This window comes from Xiphophorus couchianus, chromosome 24 (assembly GCF_001444195.1).
Source record: "Xiphophorus couchianus chromosome 24, X_couchianus-1.0, whole genome shotgun sequence".
In the NCBI taxonomy this organism is placed as follows: domain Eukaryota; kingdom Metazoa; phylum Chordata; class Actinopteri; order Cyprinodontiformes; family Poeciliidae; genus Xiphophorus; species Xiphophorus couchianus.
In genome coordinates this window covers 10542361-10562536 of record NC_040251.1, presented here as the reverse complement: position 1 = coordinate 10562536, position 20176 = coordinate 10542361, and the positions used below count along the sequence as shown (strand labels likewise).

Below are 20176 nucleotides of genomic sequence, written 5' to 3'. Positions count from 1 at the left end.
GATTTTCTGGATGCTTACTTGTGCTGTCAGGCTCTGGAGTGCTGCCATCCTCCTCCCCACTGGGTTGGTCTAAGGAGGAAAACAGAGATGCGAGGATGAGATCAGCAGTTAAATAAATTACAGGAAAACACACATTTTCTCCACTTAAATGTGTAATTTCACAGGAGGGCTATATTCTTAAAAAAAACTAAAATCTTGAAACGTTTCATTATAATTCCTTAAGCAACATTCCTTTTTTAAAAAATATGGGATGAGTTAAGTAAGAACAGCATAATGAAAACATGACTACACTGAATTAAGGGCAGCTGTTGCTGTGGTTAGCGGTTACCCTTCCCCTTAGGGTTAGCAAGCCCACCTCCTGAAACTTCATCAGCTGCAAAGTCCTCATCGTCATCCAGTAAACTCAGAGATGCCCGGACATCTTTTTCTGACTCCAAATCTTCTGGAAGCGGAAACTCTCCCCACACCTTGGAGGCCTGACTCACCTGGGACAAACAAAGAGATTTGATTTATTGGGGTTGAAGTCTCCACAGAGAAAGGTTACACCCAGTTGTATGCATGGGGTCTAGACGGGGGAGGGAAAACAAAAGCAGAGACAGGAAAACGGGCATTGTGATATGTTTACTTTTACCATCTATTATCACTTGAAGTCGCCTTCAAGGCTTTGCATGCAAATAAAATATTATCCAAGCTTGTTCACTGGACATACTCCAACATGTTGTCCAATTTTCCCGTCTCAATGTGGACTCTTGCAACAGATGTCAACAGCTGATTACGATGGCCCAAGTACGAGCAGACAGAAAGCCAAAACAAGCAGCTGCAGTGGAGACCCAAATGACACGGATCTTAGTATGCTTTAAACTCCACGCCCCCAGGGCAAGTGAGAATATCCAGCAAACCAAGCCCAGTTCTTTACAACTGCATCAGTATTCTGGACTGAAGGGTGTACAGCTGAAGCATTATGTCACCTTGAGCAGCAGCGGAAATATATGAGATTCATCCTCAAAAACTGATTACCATTACATTTCAGTTGTTATAAAGCCAGTGTTATAAAAGTGTAAGAACATATGGTCACTGACCAAATTAATCTCATGCATCATTTCATACAAGCTAATAACTTTACTGATTACTCATTTTACTCAAAACACCAAACAAATCTAAAGGAAGGTGAATAGGGGACCAAAAAGAATGCAACTATAATTCTGTGTTGTTTAGTCAAGGTGACAAAAATCACGTTTATATTTGAAACGATGTATTCCTATTGCACAGTATCCAGCAGGACTGCCTAATGTATAAAGTATATTCACAGTCACCACAGTTTATTAGCTATTTATATACCTTTTCATGCAGAAGTACTTCTATATATTGGCCTTTTATAGGTTTTGTGATAAACCTTTATATACTGTAGTATTTTGGGATTTAACAGGACAGACCAAAACAAGGAAAAGGAAAAAAAATCTTAACTTTCAGTTCCTATTAAATAACAATCAAAGAAACTACCTTGCCATAGAACCAACCCAAAACAGAAATAAATTAACACTGTTTACTAACATACTTGGTAACTACAAGTCGTATAGTCATCACATATTGATTGTATTCCTGAATTTCCCCACTGTGAGACAATAAAAGATATTTCTATTACATTTTAGACTAAAAGAAATCAGCTGAACATCTAATGCCTACTTGAGTGGAGGTAAGCCCCGAATATTGCATCTTCCCTTAAAGGAAGGCAAATATCTTGGGAGATATTCCTTCACCTAGCTTAATGCTAAAACTAGATCAAAATTAATTCCTTTACCTTGAATATGGAATGTAAATATTACACATTAGTTTTGTTTTTTTAATCTCAGTGCCACATTTTAGCTTAGCATCTTTTTTCCAATAGAAGACCAGTGCTGTAAATGAGATGTGCGATGTGCAATCTCATCTCATAAATGTCACTAGCTGGACATTTATCCAGCTAGTGAAGTCTCAACAGACGATGATTTCTCTCACTTTACTGTTTCAAAAGCAGTAACATACAAACCCATAAAAATACAAAAGCAATGAGGAAAAATAAAAAAAAACATCTTCCTGTGGTTTAACCGACAAACACCTTCGACACTCAGTGAGGAGGCACAAAGCTTGGCCAGCCGCTCTCATATTTGATCATCTTGATAAAGTTCACTGCCTGAAACACAGCATGAGCTTAACTGTGCTCTCACCATCTCAGCACCCAGGCTGCCCATATTCTGCCCATAAGCTTAGATACGATTGGCAGAATGCCACCCCAAGCATTTCCAGTCGGCATGGCCTGCCAGTTCCTATTTCCACCATACTCTGTCATGCAAGTTTTCCCATTTCAATAGCTCCAGCTAATAAATAACTAAACCTACCCCCCAAATCCTCTCTCCCCTGAGTGAACACCCGTACAACAACACTCCCTGGCCCTTCACAAAAGGAAACTGCTGACTAACCAAATTCTTTTCAGATGTGCCGACCAGACAAGCATTGGCGTGACCATCTCCTGCTTCCCGCTCCCTTGGGATGAGGTATGATCTGCACATGCTGGATGCCATCTGGGCACTAACCTTCACAAACCTACATTGATTAGAGAGTGAGTATTAAGCTAAAATGTTAAGACAGCGAATATCAGTTTGATATCAAGTAAAAGGAAGTTGGACAGCATAAGACACCGTTTTTGCTTACTTTAGAACTGCACTCAAGTTCAGATACAAGTTTGACCTTTACTCCAAGTCTTGTGGGGGCAAGTCACACCAGTGGTATTAAAGTTATCCGTCCATCAATATAAAGAGCCCTCAATAAATGTTTGAACTCAACCACATCCGCAGGTCACCAGCCTCCAGCTCTACCATCAACTTATCTCCAGCTAATCTGGAATATACTTTTAAAGAATTGCATGCACAAGAACAAACACGACTACCACATTCCGACAGTTAGACATTCAAATGGTTACATAGGGAAAAGGCTGGTCACAACTCACCCTACATGCTTTGCAGGATAAGGTGAAACAAGTTCTATTTCACTGCCAGTGACATTTGACACAAACTTGAATAAAGATGAATTTCCACTGATCTTTTTCAAAATAGTGGATATGACTCTGCATGAAGATCTGATAGGGAAAATAGTAGTTTGGTTGGTCTGAAATAACTTGGTCAAGATTCAGTCTTTTTAGTCGTGGGTCAGTTGAAAAAAATATATGAAACAAAAATATCTTTATCAGGGAATCTGTAGCAATCGGTTTGTCTATATAACATGGAGATTGGGCTATTTGCTGTTCAGTATTCATAGAGGCACCTATTTATGGTTTTTATTGTTGAGCATATCTAATATATTCTAAAGACAATGCAGCTTGGTAAACTAAAATATCTTGGCATGTTACTGGCTGGCATTTCCAAAGCAGCCAGTCCAGGAGAACCATTGATTTTCCTTGGTGCTAATTGTTTGCACCCTAAGAGTGGAGATGAGGAAGACCATTAATGTAAACTTATACGGTAGTGCCAACATGGTTTCCACCATTTCACTACTATTGATCATGGTGTTTGAACTATTAAAATAGGAGGTTATAGGTATTTCAGACATAATGTCCTGTATTTTCAGATGAAGAAATTTGCAAGACTTGGTGTTATGTTAATTCTTTGTGTTTACCAACTAGTAAAGTAGAAATATTGGAAAAGCTGTTCCCACTAATGGTTGAAGTGAGCGACTACCAATATCTCCTGTCAGCATTATAAAAATGAAACGCATAAGATGATTAAGAGGATTTTAGTTCCACATCTGTAAGTCACACATAGACAATCCCAACCTGGAAAAATTCGGAGACATTCAAAGCCTGTTGGAGGAGGCGTGAGAAGAATCCTTCAGAGGCCTTCATATCGCCCACTCTGCTCATAAACCCTCTGATACAGCTGCAAGGACAATCTGTGAGAAACATCTTGGAGGCAGAGGCGATGTGTCACACAAGCAGAGAAACTGGACTCAGCTCAACTTCTTGGATTTTCACACACAATGCTCTCTTGTGAGAGCATGATGGCAATAACAGGAACAGTAGCTCGCCTAACCCACCAAGAGCGTATGTTGGGCATCTACACAGGAAGATGAAAAAGATTATATTTCCCTTTGCAAGCACCTGATGCAAGTCCAAGGGATTGGCCTTGAATGCAAGTAAAAAAACCAACCTTGTATATACATAAATATAAATCTTGTCTTTCCATCCTTCACTAAACACATTTCTATATTGTGCTCTACCTCTTACAGACCAACAATATGCACTTGAACTGAAAGAAGTAAGATGTGCTAAACAGGAATGCAATGCAAAGTGCACTAAGCAATATATGAATTAAAACTTGATACATTTTCCTTAAATACTGGCACATACTAAAAGAAAAAAGGCCACGTCCTCCCTCCAAGCACTGCCAGGCACTGTTGGGCCTGCACAATCCCTAAACTACATTCTGCTGAGATAAAAGTTTATGAGTATTAACTGTAACGCAGTAAATCCTCCTTATGGCATAAACTCTCACTGGTTGCTGTATTAGGTACACACAAAAATGTCTCTCAACCTACCCTCTTACAGTGGTAGGTCGGAAAAAATGAAAATATCCAGTGAGCCGCATTAGTGTAATTGAAGATGTCTTGGTGATGTCTGAGAACTAAAGATGACAAAAGGAAAACAGTGCAATGTATGCCACATAGCATCTCTTAACCCAAGCCTTGAAATAGATGGATTACAGCAGTGGAAGACCATACCTGGGTAAGTGGAGAAGACTAAAGCTACAACTGAAACATTTTCATCAAAAATGGACAATAACAGACAGAAGAAATGTTGCCTGGTATGTTGAGTCCTGATTCAAGTTGCAACATTCAGATGAAAGTCTCAGAATTAGTTGAATACAACATGAAAACATGGATCCACCCTTACCAGTTTAGACTGGTGAAAATGTATTGGAGGACATTGTCTTTGCACACTTGGGCCCTTTAGTACCAACTGAAAATTGGTAAATAAGCACAACCTAGAATTCAGAAGTAGAAAATCCGGCCTGACCCGAACCAGTAGACATTATGCCCAAGCCCGATACAATTTGACTAACTCTAATTAGAGGCCCAAGCTGGACATAAACCCAACATATGAGGTTAAGCTAACAACTTAACCTCCAGGTCTGCCTCCAGACTTGACTTTGTACTCTGCTGGCTTATTAGTGTAACATCTCCCATTTTCAGTTTTTGTTTAACATCTCTCAGCTCCATTTTGTTGCTTGTTGTAATCACAAGGTGAATCAAATGCTAATCTACCTGGATTTGTGATTGACAGGAGCAGTGCAGAGCGGCGCAATATGTATATGGAGTATGCTGTGCTTGTTACACCCAGGAACAGAAGCTCACCTAACCCACTAGGAGCGTATGTTGGGCATCTACACAGAAAGATGAAAAAAATGATATTTCTCTTTGCAAGCACCTGATGCAAGTCCAAGGGATTGGCCTTGAATGCAAGTAAAAAAAAAAAAACAACCTTGTATATACATAAATATAAATCTTGTCTCTCCATCCTTCACTAAACACATTTCTATATTGTGCTCTACATGCAAGTTCTTTCCTCAACAGAAATACCTCCTCTACTTGGACAACAATAAATACTGTAGATTAGCACATCTTTATATTGTGCATTCTTGTTTATTTTTCTCTGCACTGTATATCTTGTAGGCTTACTACAATGAACCACAGAAAGCTGAGCCTGACCAGGCATCAAAGTCTTTTGCATTGTTTTTCTGACTAGCTTTTTTAAGGGGAAAAAAGCTTAGTCAAGACAATATTTTTTTTCCCAATCCAGGTAGACACTTGCAATACTTTGGTAACAGGTAAAATATGAATATGTGTGGAAAAAATCTCTTTGAGTAGTTTTTGAACTGACAAACTGCCACTTTTGATGCGTGAGCCTCAGCTTGAGAAAGCACTCGATGAGCGAGGGCCCATTTGCTCTCTGCTGCTCTTTGGCATGTCTACAAAAACTGTAATCCAAAATGACTGGGCATGGAAGACAAACGCTGTTTGACATTGTCTGAAATTGTCTTCTCAAAGTGTTCCATGACTAAATCTGTGGGTGCAACAAACAACCTCACTATTTTCTGGAAGACTGGACCAGAAGAGTGGAGCCAAAAGTGAAGGAAAAATCCACATTTTTTAACGCATGCTTCAAGTGCCTGCCTGGCCATCTTCCCCCAGGACATTTATTCTCCCACACAGCAGCCATACCAGGCATTTTACAAAGAGTTTAGTTTTCTACTAGGAAGAAGTACTGAATGAGGTGTGAAGCTTATTTTCAAGTTACCTAAATTAAGTCCACCTTTTCGTTATGTTAACAAATACAAATCAGCATTCGTTGAAGCTCTAAGAGTTTAAATAATATTATTCCACACATCCACCAAAGTTTTGTAAAACTGTTTCAATTACACTGCCTAGTTTATAAAACAGGTCACACTGTGTTTAGTTGGATAGGTTTATTAGAACATATTCCCCAAAGTAAAAAAGCAACAAACATCAGGAGACTAGAACTGAACAATTTAAAGGTTAAATTGTTCAGTCCTGACCAGTGACTGGCCAAAGCTCAAAAATCCAAGCCTTGTCTGATCAGTAAACACACCATACCTTAGCAATAACAACACTTTTCAGAGGGAAGCTAGCTGCAGGAAGAGGACTGAGAGTAAGAAAATTTCAGTATAATTAAGACGGATCAAAAATTAACCCGGAAAAACTAGAGGTGTAAGAAGGTATTGAAAGGAAAAATAATTTTTATAAAGACATGCTGTTCATTCAGAGTTCTACAACAAAAAGTTAACCAACACAACAGTCATGTTTTTGGACAGTAGGAAGAAGCAGGAGTACCTGGAGAGAACCCATGAATGTAGCCTCTGTGCTAATCATGCTAATTCTTAATATAATATGGGAAATAACATTTAAAAGGTCAACTCCATGTCATTCTGTCTTTGTTCTGATCTGACTGCACTCTTAAACTTAGACTGGTTAAACCTGAATAGAATAATTTTCCACCGAAAAGATTACTCTATTTTTGGAAACCCAAAACGTGAAGATTTTCAATGTTTTTTTGCCATTAGAAATGATTAAGTTAAAGTTTTTGGGTGCAGAAAAGTCAAAGCTTAACTGATTTATTCTAAATTTTTTACATATTCTTTAAAATTTAAAATTTGTTTTTTTAATTTCAAAAAACAAAAACCAGTAATGTTTTCATTTCAACGTATGTCCTTATTCTGTTTGTTTTATCTATCCATTTGAAGTTTGTGAGCTTAATACACACCAATAATTAATTATCTGCTGTAGTTAAGTAATTTATAACCAACAAAAATATATTCAGCAGCCCAGTACTTTTCCAAAACTAGACTAAGACTTGATTCTTTCAATTAAAATATTGCTTGATTTTTTTATTATTATTATTTTCTTAAGCCAAGAAGTCTATTAAGCTAATCTCAAAATCTCAAAGTCACTTCTGCCAGTGGAAAAGCTTGAACCACATGAAAAATTGAATCTGCCAAACCTTCATGATTTGCTTTAGTTTATGTGAGGTATGTGGCAAACAAATAGTGCCTCCAGCTAGTTAGCATCAGATACACAAGCTCTTACACACTCTTCCCTTTTTACACCAACACTCAGCCTTGTCAAAATAAGCATCTGGCTTGTGCAGACTTGTGCTTATGGTGCACCTATACACATCTGTAGGAAAGGACAAGTATAGACTACATTTTAAAGAGATAAAATGCAAATGTCCCAGGCCTTTTTCATATTCTATTGACCAAGAGTTAACACAAAGAAAAATATCCATTCATCCATACATACATCCATCTATCCTTCCATCCATTATCTAACACACTTGTCCTTGCAAGGGGGGGCTGGTGCCTATCTCCAGCAGTCATCGGGGTGAGAATTATTAAGAAACCTCAGTTTTTTACTTATTGAATTCTGTGCAGCACTATTGCTTTATTGCAAGAAGGTCCTGGGTTCGAATCCCAGCCTGGGGTCTTTCTGCATGGAGTTTTCCCTGTGCATGCATGGGTTCTTTCCAGGTACTCTGGCTTCTTCCCACAGTCCAGAAAAAGAATATGCCAAGATTTATTTCTCTGCATGTGAGGAGCAGGTAGGAAGATGCACCAAAAAACTTGCAGCTGTAATTCTAGCAAAAGGTGACTCAAGGATACTAAATACAAATGAATGCCATACTTTTAAGATTTTTATTTACCAAAACCCTGGAGTGCTGCAAACTTTAAAAAAAATACACTGAGTTGATGTGAAAAAGCTTAGAGGATGTGGAACCTTTTCCAAGAGCTTGCCTCTGTGTCCATCTCAAGTTATTTCACCTAGAAATTTTAATTGGACAATTCATTTGAGTAAAAATAAAAATACTGAAATATTTCAGACAAATTAGGCCAATAATTTGCAAATCATTGTTGAGTCACTGTAATGTATTTCAGGCTAAGGGTCATAAGCTAGCGGCACGGTGACCAGACAGTAAGCAGGGATCATAAGCCGGCTGTGAAACAAGACACCTGAGCCCGAATCTCAGCGTAATGGTATCTACTATGACAACTTTCCAGCTCAAAGAAACCCAAATGGTCCAAGGAATAACAAAAGTTATAAATTCACAACCATCAAATGAAAGCATATCTGGTATAATTAAAATACCAGCTAAGCAAAAGTATTCTGTTCTACAAGTTCCTTTAGAAACCATTGCTTAATATATTTTGAAGCATGACCACATTCTGCCCAAATGTCTCAAAGAGTGGAGGCCAACTGACAGCCACAGAAACACCAACTTTTCTTTTATTACCTCAACTGGGCCCCAGTGCGACTCAACACTTACAGACCACCAGTCACCAGTCTTCCACCGGTGAAACTTTAAGCCCCCCTATTTACACAGGCAGGTATTAAGGAATGCATGGAATTAAAACCCATTCAGAAACACGTGGTTTCAGACCACTTTAGGAGTAGAATGAAGCTATTCTGTTTGCTCATTTATTGTGCTTGGGAACTAACTGAGACGGTGTTTTTGTGAATAAATATTCCAGGAAATAAATGTATAGCAAAAGCCACAATGAAAAGTCACGCTGCTAAAACACAAAATCTTACCAAGTATTTTTAATCTAGTTTCTAGTGGAAATATCTTTGTACACATGAAATAAGACAAAACTAAAATACAAGTAACTTTTCAGCAAGAAATCGGAGCTTGTTTTAAGTTAATAATTATTTCATATAGATAAAGAAAAGTACTGGTCCCACTGTCAGACCACTTCACTTATAAATAGGACTTTTTTCATAAATATTAAGGTATTACTGACTTAAAGAAAAAATTTTGTATCTTACTGAAAAGTTTCTTGTAAGTTAATTTTCCCTTATTTCAGGCGTATTAAGATGTTTCAAACTAGACAAAAAATACTTGATAAGATTTTGTGTTTTTGCAATGCACATATAGAAGTTTAGATTTTTTCCCAACCTGAACTAAGTGTCCCAGCAAACATAAACACTGTACGAGTAATTTGGTCTGTAAATAGTGTCAGTGTGTGAGTTTCCGGTAACAGAACTGTGAGGAAAAGACTGAGGGGGGGCGATTCCAGTAACCCCCAGACGACAGCTGACAGCCGATGTGCTGAGACCTGCGACGGCTCGGAGGGGCCGTGCCGCTCCAGCTTTTCCAGCCCTCTCTTGTTTATTTATAACAGAAAGAGTCGCTGTTGAACCCCTGCTGTGTCACTTAAGACGTCTGCTTTTCGTCCCATTGGAGCACCCGGAGGGATAAGGGATCTGAACTGGTTTTACGTTTATCTGACACCGATACCACTTTAACAGAAAGATAGCAGTAGAAAAAGTGAGTACTAAACTCACCAGAGAGGAGCAAATGAGGTCAATCCACCAAACAGATGTTCATAGTGAAGCATAAACATTTCAGTCTCTGGTAATCATGAACACTTTTACCCATTTAAACAATACAAATGAAAAGAATTGTTGAGGAATGTTAAAAAGGAGATAAGGATTGTCACCTCACAGCTGGGAAAATAACAAGAGTTAAACAAAATCAATCTGGAATCTTGGTTCAAGCTGCTAAGGCAATCAATGAAGATAAAATAACCAGGATTTTGTAAGCCACAAGGTGGCTTTAACTTGTCAAACACTTGGTGTCTGGTTAATACATTCCAATATACAGTATGATCCGAATTCAGCCAAAGTAGAAAGGATATGTAATCCATAAAGAAGGATTTAAAAGGACATGATAGTGGTTCAACTTTTCAGCAAAGCACGTGCAGTAATATCAAATTAATCGTTTATGTCACCCAGCTAGTCAGTAACTGTTGTTTACATTATAAATGTGCGCAAACTTTGTTGATATTCCGCTAATGTCGAAAAGAAACACAATTTTGCAATTATGGTGTTTTCATTAAATAAGAAACACAATTAAAATTACACCTAGTTAAGTTTCTTCAAGCTAAAAATCATGCCATGTACAACTTCCTGTCATCTTATTTATCTTTTCTGGGGGGTTTAATTGCCACATTTCAGATAATTTCCAACTTTCAGGGAAAACTTTGGGGTTGGTCCCTTACTTTTCCAAGAAGACTTGGGCACCAAAGCATGGCCCATAAATACATATATTTTCAAGTTAATGGGCAGCTCTTTTGGATTAATTACAGGGCCTTCTCATCCTACATCAGCATCTGACTTCAGCAATAGGCTTTAGGAAAGTCTTAAACTTTTTGGTATGAAATACCAGAAGATTCGAAGATGTCTTAGCTGTTTGGCTTGGGCCGAATGGGATGTCATTCAATATCATATGTGTGAAGGATGATGAGTGAATACTTTTGGCAATTCAGTGTAGATGAAACTTGACGCATTTATTTTGAATCTAGTTTAAAGAATCACAATTTCTGATGTTTGGACTTCATTGTTTAATATTTCCAAATAATTTCACATTACTACAAAACCAAATGATCTAATGACAGATCCTGCTGTGTTGATTTAAATGCATAGTTAAGCTTTAGAAAGGAAGTAGAAACAGCTGTTTAGTGGCTTTGGTTTCTCCACAGCAATGGCAACAGATTCATTCTCCTCTCTTCCCGCCTCCCTCTCGCTTCAGGACCAACTAATCTGACACCACCTGTTGTCTTGGCCACACTCACACTGTCCCACATAATCACAGGCCAGAACCAGCTCAGTCTGTCAACTCACTCCCTGAACCCCCCACGTTTATCATACTCGATTAGCTACACTGACTGGGAAAAGTCTAAAAAGGACAAAAGAAAGGCACAGCTTAGGCACGAGTTTCTGAAACGAATCGAACGGTCGAATCGTCACAAATCTGCACCCTGAGACACAGGAAAGAATCAAGCGCATCCAGATAATAATAGTTTTGAAATTGTGAGAACAGAATGGCCTTTAGGCCTCTTGACCGGGGAATTACATGTCCTCCTGGTGTTCTGACCGTGGGGAGTAATTTCTTGTTTGTAAGCCTACTCTCTGACCGTTCCCAAAGTCATGTCATCTCCTAACTGGCTGGAATTTTCAGGGAGAAGCAGCAAAGTTCCCGCAGGCGCTCCAACATGCTGAGCGTGTCAAACCATGAGTTTTTTGATCCATGTTTTGTATTTCCTGACCCAAGACACATTTTGAGCTGAACCATCACAACACCACCCTGCTGTTATCTGAATAGAACATTTTGTTTGTGCAGCACCTGCACATCAAAGCACTCCTCTTCTCTTTTTACACTTCTTTTAATTACAGATCTGTTTGCTTTTCCAAGGCCAAAAGAAAAGAACATAAAGGTAAGTGAAGAGTTGAGAAATCAAAAATATTATTTCACAGCTCATTAACAGAAACATGATGGTGGTGATATTTAAAAAAAACCTAAATTATCCTCTCAATCCAACCACTAATATGCTGACTAAATACCGTTAAAGTCGTTTTTGATGGAAATGAAAAATAAATGTTGTTATTGCAACTGTACAAACTATTTCAGCAGAAAAGTAAGGCCTTTATTTTAATCATATTTAATGCAGAGTAAAAAGGAGACAATTTGAGTGATGCAATTCATAGAGACATACACAATGGGCTTCATTCATATGGCCAGGCTCCGACTCAGAGAATAAGAAGCTCCATCATCCAGAAGGAGCTCAGAGATTGGCCTCTGCTCCTCAGCATGAGCAGAATCATTTTTGACCTCTAATCAGGAAGCCGCCTGGAGGGTTTTCTGAGCATATCTCACTGGGAGAAGACCCCAGGGCAGATTCAGGACTTGCCGGAGGATCTATATCCTTTCTGGCTTGGGAATTCTTTTTGGATTTCACATAATGAGCTGGAGAGTGTTGCTGGGGAGCAGGATGTGAGGAGTCTCTGTCCTGTACATTTTACCTCCGCAATATGACCTAAGATAAGTGTTGGGCAATGAATGTCACTTGGGCTCATTAATACTTGTAAAAACAAGGTAAATGTCAGGAACTATTTCAACTGAAATGATTTTAAAATACACTGGAAATGGGCAGTTCAGTATTCTCAGACTTTTCTGTGAAACACAGCTACAAAGTATTCACAGAATATTTGCATAATCGTGATTTTTTTTCATAGAGTATGTCTAAAATACTAGAAGGAGTATGTCTAAAACGTGTGAAGTTGCAATACTTTGATGCAATGCTACTTCACACACTACTGTCTGGTGTTTGCAAAGCAGCCAATCCGGGAGCCGTATTAATTTTTCCTTGGCACTGATTGGGTGTTTCCCCAAGCCAAAAGATAAGGAAGACTCCAGATGTTAGCTTCTGCAGATATCTGCAGGATTTTGTTTATTAATTAATATTAAGGTATATTTGGTGTTTGCGCTATTGAAATAGGTCATTTTGAGTGTTTTTAGAGAGAGTCTTAAGTATTTTTGTACTTTATCTATTTATGGCTGGTTGTGGTCTCTAAACCCTGTGAATACTGGGAATACTGTTGAATTCAAAGAATACTCTTTGAATTCAATTCTCAGTATTCTGAGGTGAATACCTTCAGTAAATTCTACACACTTCTGTGTGTAGAATTTGGAAACTACACTACTACTACTGTGTGTAGTTTCCAAATTCTCAACTTTCAACTTTAATATTCTCTATCAAGATGAAAAAATGAAAATAATTTGTTATACTATGAATACAAAAATGAGCACACCTGAATAATTTGGCACTTGTGTCAAACACCTGGCACAATAGAAAACACAACACAGGAAGTGATTATTAAACAATTTAAAAAAAGAAAGAACATTTTTAAAACAACACTACATACTCCTGGGTGATACTTAGACTCAGTCAGTGTTCTGTATGGTGGGAATGCATGCGAGTCTTGTACTCGAGTTATTGAATATCCACAGGCTAGATTTGAATTGAATCGCAGTCGACTGAAATAACTATGAAAAGAGTTCATCCTCAACATTACTATTAGATTACCAGGTGAGAAAAGGACATACAGGTGTCATATCGTGAAGGCCTACAGTCATAGGCAAGGTGAAATCTGAATAAAGACTGTTCTAAAGTTTCTCTAGTTATTGAGCGGATGATCTGATGTCAAGTTAATTCCACTGGGTAAGAAAAAAAGGCAAAATTAAAAGTAGTACAAGTGGAAAAAGTCCATTAATGTCGTTCACAAACTTCTGATCAATTACACAACACAGAGCATTGTTGAGCTTGTGTTGAGAATGGAAGAATACCTCTCTGCAAACAAGATGATGTCTTTTTCCTCGTGCTACTACATCAATGAGAGTCGATTTCAACACCTCCGATGAAGGATGGGAAAGCCAGATTAAGCAAAAGTCAATGGATATTTGGTGTTTGAGCTATTGAAACACCAAATATGGATAGGCGGATTCTTGATTTAAACACCCCTTTTCTTTGAATTGTTGTGAACTGCTGTCTTATTGGTAAAAAGTAGTTCATCAAAGCATCATCAGAGAAGGAATAAAAAAGAATCAATATGAGATCATGCTACTGCAAAACAAGATATTTAATTGTAGTTTTTATGCATTCTTTAAAAATTGGTGAGGAGGACACTGAGGTAAAGTGATGTTAAAGAATGCCTCTGACCGAGTTCCCATGAGTTTAGACAGGAGCTCTTTGGGGAGAGGTGGAACAGAGGTGGAATTCCAGGAGGAGATAAAAATACCTCTGAAGCTGCGTAGCTGCAGGTGTTATTACACCCTCCCCAGGGGCCCTGCAGACAGAGAGGGGTGCAGGAAAGGACAGAGGGAAAGGTCCTGTGAGGAGATATATCCAAATCCTGTTTTAGCTTTTGTAATGTCTTGTTCATTAAACCTTTCAAAGCAGAACTTCACTGAAAGTTTTATTACCTGCCACATGCAGGATTTGAACTTTTCTGCACATTCCTCAGATTTTGCCATCAAAGTGGTGAGACCATTTATGGATTTTAAAGATTGTGAGAGGTTGTTTTTATTATGCTTGGCGAGCTATTGAAAGATGCTTCTGTGCAGGAGCTGGACCTACGCAGGAACCTGACACATGCATTTTTCACACTGTTGGAGAAACGGAGTACAGGAGGCAGTCTTCTGCAGGGGCTGGCAGCTCTCCTCAACTCCCTTATATGAGGTTAGGGCCGGACGGGATCCAATAAACACTAAAGAAAGCCATGTTTCATAGAGAACTGTGAGCGGTAGGAGGCAGAGCCAATTGCTGCTAAGCAAGTAGGCACACCTACAACGCTTAACCCATGAAAATTGACACAAAGCATCTTCAAATCGCTCAGTGATCCTGGGTCTTGTTTTGCTCTTGCAAATTTCTACAATGCTATATGGCTTGTGACTTGACGAGTTTTATCTTGACAGTCTGTAATTTTTTAAAAGTTAACTACTATGCTTATTTGAACAATGTCTTCAAAACATGTTCATAACATTTTTTGCACAAAATTATTCTTAGATAATGAGACTTTAGTCTGCTCAGACCTTCCTACTTTGGGCTCCTTTCAGAATTAGCTATTTTAGGGCCTCCTGTCACTTTAAATCCAAATAAGCTGCTGCTGGCCGCACCCCCCCCCCCCCCCCCCCCAATCTCAATGTGTCACTGTACAACCATACAGCTTTGAAAACCAGAAGTAGAGCCTTCTGAACAACCAACAACAATGTCGCCAGACGTTTCTGGGTGGTAAGTTAACAACAAAACACTGTTTTTCAGCAGTCATTGTACAGCGTATACAGTGGTAAAACAAGCTGACCAAATGTGCTGGATCTCCACATGGGTTGCTAAGTAACCTATGTAACCTATGTGACTCGACATTTGGAAGGTTTTTGAAACAGCTTGTTTACCCGACACTAAAAAACATTAACTTATTGCCAAAAAACAGCTACGTGTGTTTTAAGCGCTTTGGCTGTTTTTAGGAGCAGTTGGGACAAAAAGGGAAGTGTAAAAATGTCCAAAATGATAATTCTGCATAATAGGTCCCTTTAATGCCTAATAATAGCCCTGAATGTTTTGAAGTAAATCCACCCACACACTGTCTTGCAGAGATGTGGCCTAAAGCCCACACCTGACAAGGAACTTTCCTGTTGGTGGTCTACTATGTTTGGTGAGGGAAGTCATTCATCTGCCCCAATCCAAAGATCAAGGTAATTTTAAACCAGCCTCAAAAAAGCCAGAGCTTTACTTCTTTAGCAGCACCCCAAAGGAGGAAAGAAGTGAGCACTCCTGATGGGAATTATCAGGATCAGACAGAGAAAAGGATTTAGGTACCCACTTTCTTCACGTAAAACCTTTTTTCTCATTGGCTCTTCCTCCTTTCAAACCTTTAAACTCATGATTCAAACACGTTCTGTCACCCTTAACAAAGGATCAAGAAGCCCGGCTTCTGCAAAGAAGTGGATTATCTAATAGAGCTTGTTTCACGAGAAGCATGAGAAAATGTGGAGGCTGGACCTCAAAACATTCACTTTATGAAAGCTTTTCTTAATTCAACTCAATTTAGCAGAACCATTAGAAATAGGAGTTTATGAGAACAAGTCCCCTGGGAAAAAAAAAACTTTTAAAAGCCTTTTGGCAGGAGTTAAAAATTTGCACAATAGGTTTCTTATTCTGTCTCAATTTGTTCGACTTATTTTGCAACATGTATAAAATCTCAGCTAGAAGAAGAAAGAAACTTGAGCAAGTCTGAGGGCAGACTTTGGACAAGCAAACAGAGAATGCAGGATGAAGATATGGTAATGAATGAGTGCTGAGGGAAAAGCTGTTGGATGGGAGATAAACACTGGTTCCCTCGTTACTTTTATCCAAGGTCAACACGGGGCTTAACAAAAGCTTCTTGAGCCATCGGAGCTGTCTTGCGTCATTTACAATTTTTATAGGCCCTTCTTTTATCGGCTGATCTCTCAATGCATGAGAAAATACACTTACAAATTTACGACAGAGAGAGAAAACTTATGCAGTGCCATGAAAAGTATTCACACCCAGGATTATCTTTCTTTTTACATTGTAAGCATTTCTAAGGAGACATCAGTGCTGATAGTCTAAAATGAAAAGCAAATGATGCGTGGATTTAAATGTTTTTTACAAGATCTTGCCAAGTATATTTGGACTTGTACTGGCACCACTTCCACTGACTGATTATTTCACTAATAGCATGGAACAAATGTCTTGTTAAAAGTGAAATAATCTGCTAATGGAACTAGCACCTTTTCATCAATATTAAGGAATTATAGACTTAAAACAAGCTCAGATACCTTCCTGAAAATTTACTTGTGAGATAGTTTTGCCTTATTTCAAGTGCACTAAGACACTTACACTGGAAACTAGGTCAAAAGTACTTGGTAAGATTTTGTGTTTTTGCTGCAAACCTAAGAGACATGTACAATTTGGTATAAGAATGGCCCAGTCCAAGTCCAGACCTAAATACAACTTAGAACCAGCGGTCAGACCTGAAAAAGTTGGCTGAATAAGCCAATAAAAATGAACCAAAACTAGCATAATCCACAAGGTAAGCAATGTAGCTGCAGGGGGAGGTGTTTATACAAAGGTGTTTCAGGAGGGTTGAATAGAGAAGCACACCTCACATTTCAGATTGCCATCTATAAAAATAAATAAATAAAAAACATACATAATTTGCTTTCCTCTTCAAAGTTATCCATTGCTTTTTGTTTATCTGTTTCATAAAATCCAAATAACGTACACTGAAGTTAACGGGATTGAACATTTTTGTAAGTAACTGTGTTCTTCATTTTATCTGTTACATTAAATAACATTTTAATCTGCAGCAGAACCTTGCTGTTGGAATGAATCTCGCATGCATCCTGTTCTCACCCATAATGGTTTCTCCCCGTTTTAGGCTTCTCATCCTGTTTAACCCAAGATAAAACATATCAGTATGAGTCACACTGAAAGGCTATCACAATGTGTATTTGGTTAGTGACTGTATCAGCAATGCAACCTTCAATATATTAAATCACCAATTCATGGAATCTTCCTGTCTAGACTGTTTCCCTGCAGGGATGCCTCACCAGTCTATCTCACAGACAGAACAGCAGTCTGTCTTTTGGTCTCACCTGTGATGATTCACATAATTAACAAACAGGTAGCAACAAAGACAATTATCTCATTCAAAAAGCAGATTTATAAATATAGGTCATAGATTGAGTGCACATCTGGTTTCATGCCCCTCAGGGAGTAGATATGCAATAATCAGATCAGACAGCAGGTCAAGAGAGAAAAAAGAAACATAAAAAAGCACAAGGCAGTTCGGGTGATAAACGAGAATTTTGGAAAGCCTTACAGCCATCCCATTTTCCTGATGAACTTCTGGGAAGGAATTCCCCCAGACAGAACCACGCCTGCTGGATCTTATGCCTAGAGCGCCAGAAAAAATCCCTAAGCTAAATTAAACACTTCCTTTACTCTACTTACTCTTCCTCCATGTGATCGTCTCAAAAATAACACACTGCAAACAGAGCTGAACAATACCTAGATGTTTATTCTATACCAGAACATATATTTGCTACATTGTTATTAATTTCAACCAACAGGAAATACAAAAGAAAGTAGTATAATATATTTATATCTACTACAGCTAAGTGCCCAAATGCTAAAATTAATGCAAGTATTTAGCTTTTAAACACTGAACTTCAGTGGATCGATAGATGAAAGCTAGATCCAATTAATTTTGACAAAACAAATAAAAGTCTTGTGGTTGAGAGCTTCATTGCCAATGGGCTTTGTCTTTCATGCAGCAGAGCACATGAAATACACAATAACTCCTTGTTCTCAAGTCTCTGCCAGATTTAAATGTCAAGTGATGATGCAGAACTTTCTGGTGCAAGCTGAAGAGGAAGATGTTTCATGTCCCGTTAGCTTTGCATAGCTTGACATACACTCAAGGGCACGTAACATTAAACGTCATTTTTCCATCTTAAAGCTGAAGCTAAAAAAATAAATTTTCTGACATTTCAGGCTGGATTACAGGGTATTTACTTTGGAGTTGCTAATTGCAAACAGAAACCCTGATATTTTTCTAATTGATTTATCAATCATAAAAGGCTTCAAAGAGTACAAACAGTCAGCAGCCGGGTGTAAAAGTTTGTATTTAATCTAAAATGACTTCTTAATGCTCATGTGGGCATGTGGAAATGTTTGTGGATGTAAAAATAAAGAAGCCTATTTTGACAACAAAAAAAAAAAATACTGGAAAGCTCTGAAGAATGTGAGGGCAATTTGATGTGGACTTTTTTTCCGAAGATTTGTTTACTCTAAGAATGTATTTATTTGGATTGCTCAAATTAATACCATATGATCACTGAAAAACAAACAAAAAAACAAGAAGAGCATCTGGTTTGATAAATCCAGAAAAAAAATAAAAAAACATTTGCTTTCTCACAAGTTCTTCCTCTAGTGGAAAATGGAGGATGTAGTCTATGCGTAAAAAAACATATTTTTTCACTCACTTATTAGAGATACAAGGTATTTGTAGAATGATCAGCTCTGAGTCAGTCAGCAAAAAATAAATAAATCTGAACTTTCTACATAAAGTGAATGAAAGGAATACCAGGTGTCGGTTTTCACACTATGTGAACGCCGACACTGAATGAAGACAACTGAAAGTGAACTAGTTTTAGTATTAGTGAGGTGTTTCGAAATTTAATTAGAGGGAGCAGAATGACATTGTAGCTTTATAAAAGGAAATTGTATTTTATACAAAATGATGAAACATTTCTGCAGTTAATCCACAAGACAGGAAAAGAGGAGAAACCACTCCAGAGATACTAGAAGTACACACAGCACAGTAATTTTAGTCTTTTTCTTTTGCCATAGTCATAGAATATACTGGATTTTGAAATGTCTGCAGCCTTTTGGAAATTTGCAGTAAGGTTTTGCATTCTAGCTAACTGCTAATACAAGGTCATAAATTAAAACAAATGTTCTCTCACACAGACAACGTGAGTTCTCCACTGCCCCTGATATACATAATGACATCACAACAGGAAGTACTTAGAGCATATGTTGAATGATATTTTCTTAAATAATAATCAGCCAAAATCAGTATCAGAAGTTCAAAGTTTTACAAACAATATCAGCTATCGGACATAACCTTCTGATTTGAATATCTTTAAGATTAATTAATCATGTGAAAACTTCTGCTTCACAATAACCAACTTCTAACCAATTAAAATAAAATACTCTGAATCAGTCACACTTAAAAAAGCAACCCCAAGAACATTTGTTTACTGAGTGTTATAAAACAGTATGTTGACCTAGAAAGGAAGGCAACTGTTCGGATTTGTGCATGAATGCTGCATGTGATTCAAATAGATCCAAGAAGCTTACGACAATGTGCTCCTCTTTGTACAAGCTGCACGACAAAACAAAACATCAACATCTGACAGACATAAACAAAGTCTGGACGTACCTTTCTTTCAACAGCTGGCAGGCAGATTTCTTCACCTGTCCCCATAATTCAGAATGCAGGCCTTCATTTGGTAATTTGCTCACAACTACAAAGACATCTGTTTGCCCTGAGTTTATGCAATAATATAAAAAAGCAGGAGCAGGGGTGACCTGCCTATTCATTGAAAGCAGATGCAAGGGATCCATTTCCTTCTATAATAATAGGTAATTACAGGCAAGGGGAGCAGTGCATCTGTTTGAAAATCCACCAAGGTGTGGTGACAGGG

At 38.1% G+C, this 20176-nt stretch overlaps 1 protein-coding gene across 16 annotated transcripts in view; it reads right to left on the bottom strand.

The window, feature by feature from the left end:
* Positions 1-20176, bottom strand: part of hspg2 (heparan sulfate proteoglycan 2) — a 123656-nt gene that overhangs the window by 85012 nt on the left and 18468 nt on the right. For all 16 annotated transcript variants that reach the window (XM_028010350.1, XM_028010347.1, XM_028010348.1 and 13 more), the window contains exons 2-3: positions 356-485; positions 19-69 (exon numbers count right to left, since the gene is read on the bottom strand). In XM_028010350.1, the coding sequence (XP_027866151.1) occupies positions 19-69; positions 356-485 (181 nt within the window). The remainder of the gene's footprint in view (positions 1-18; positions 70-355; positions 486-20176) is intronic.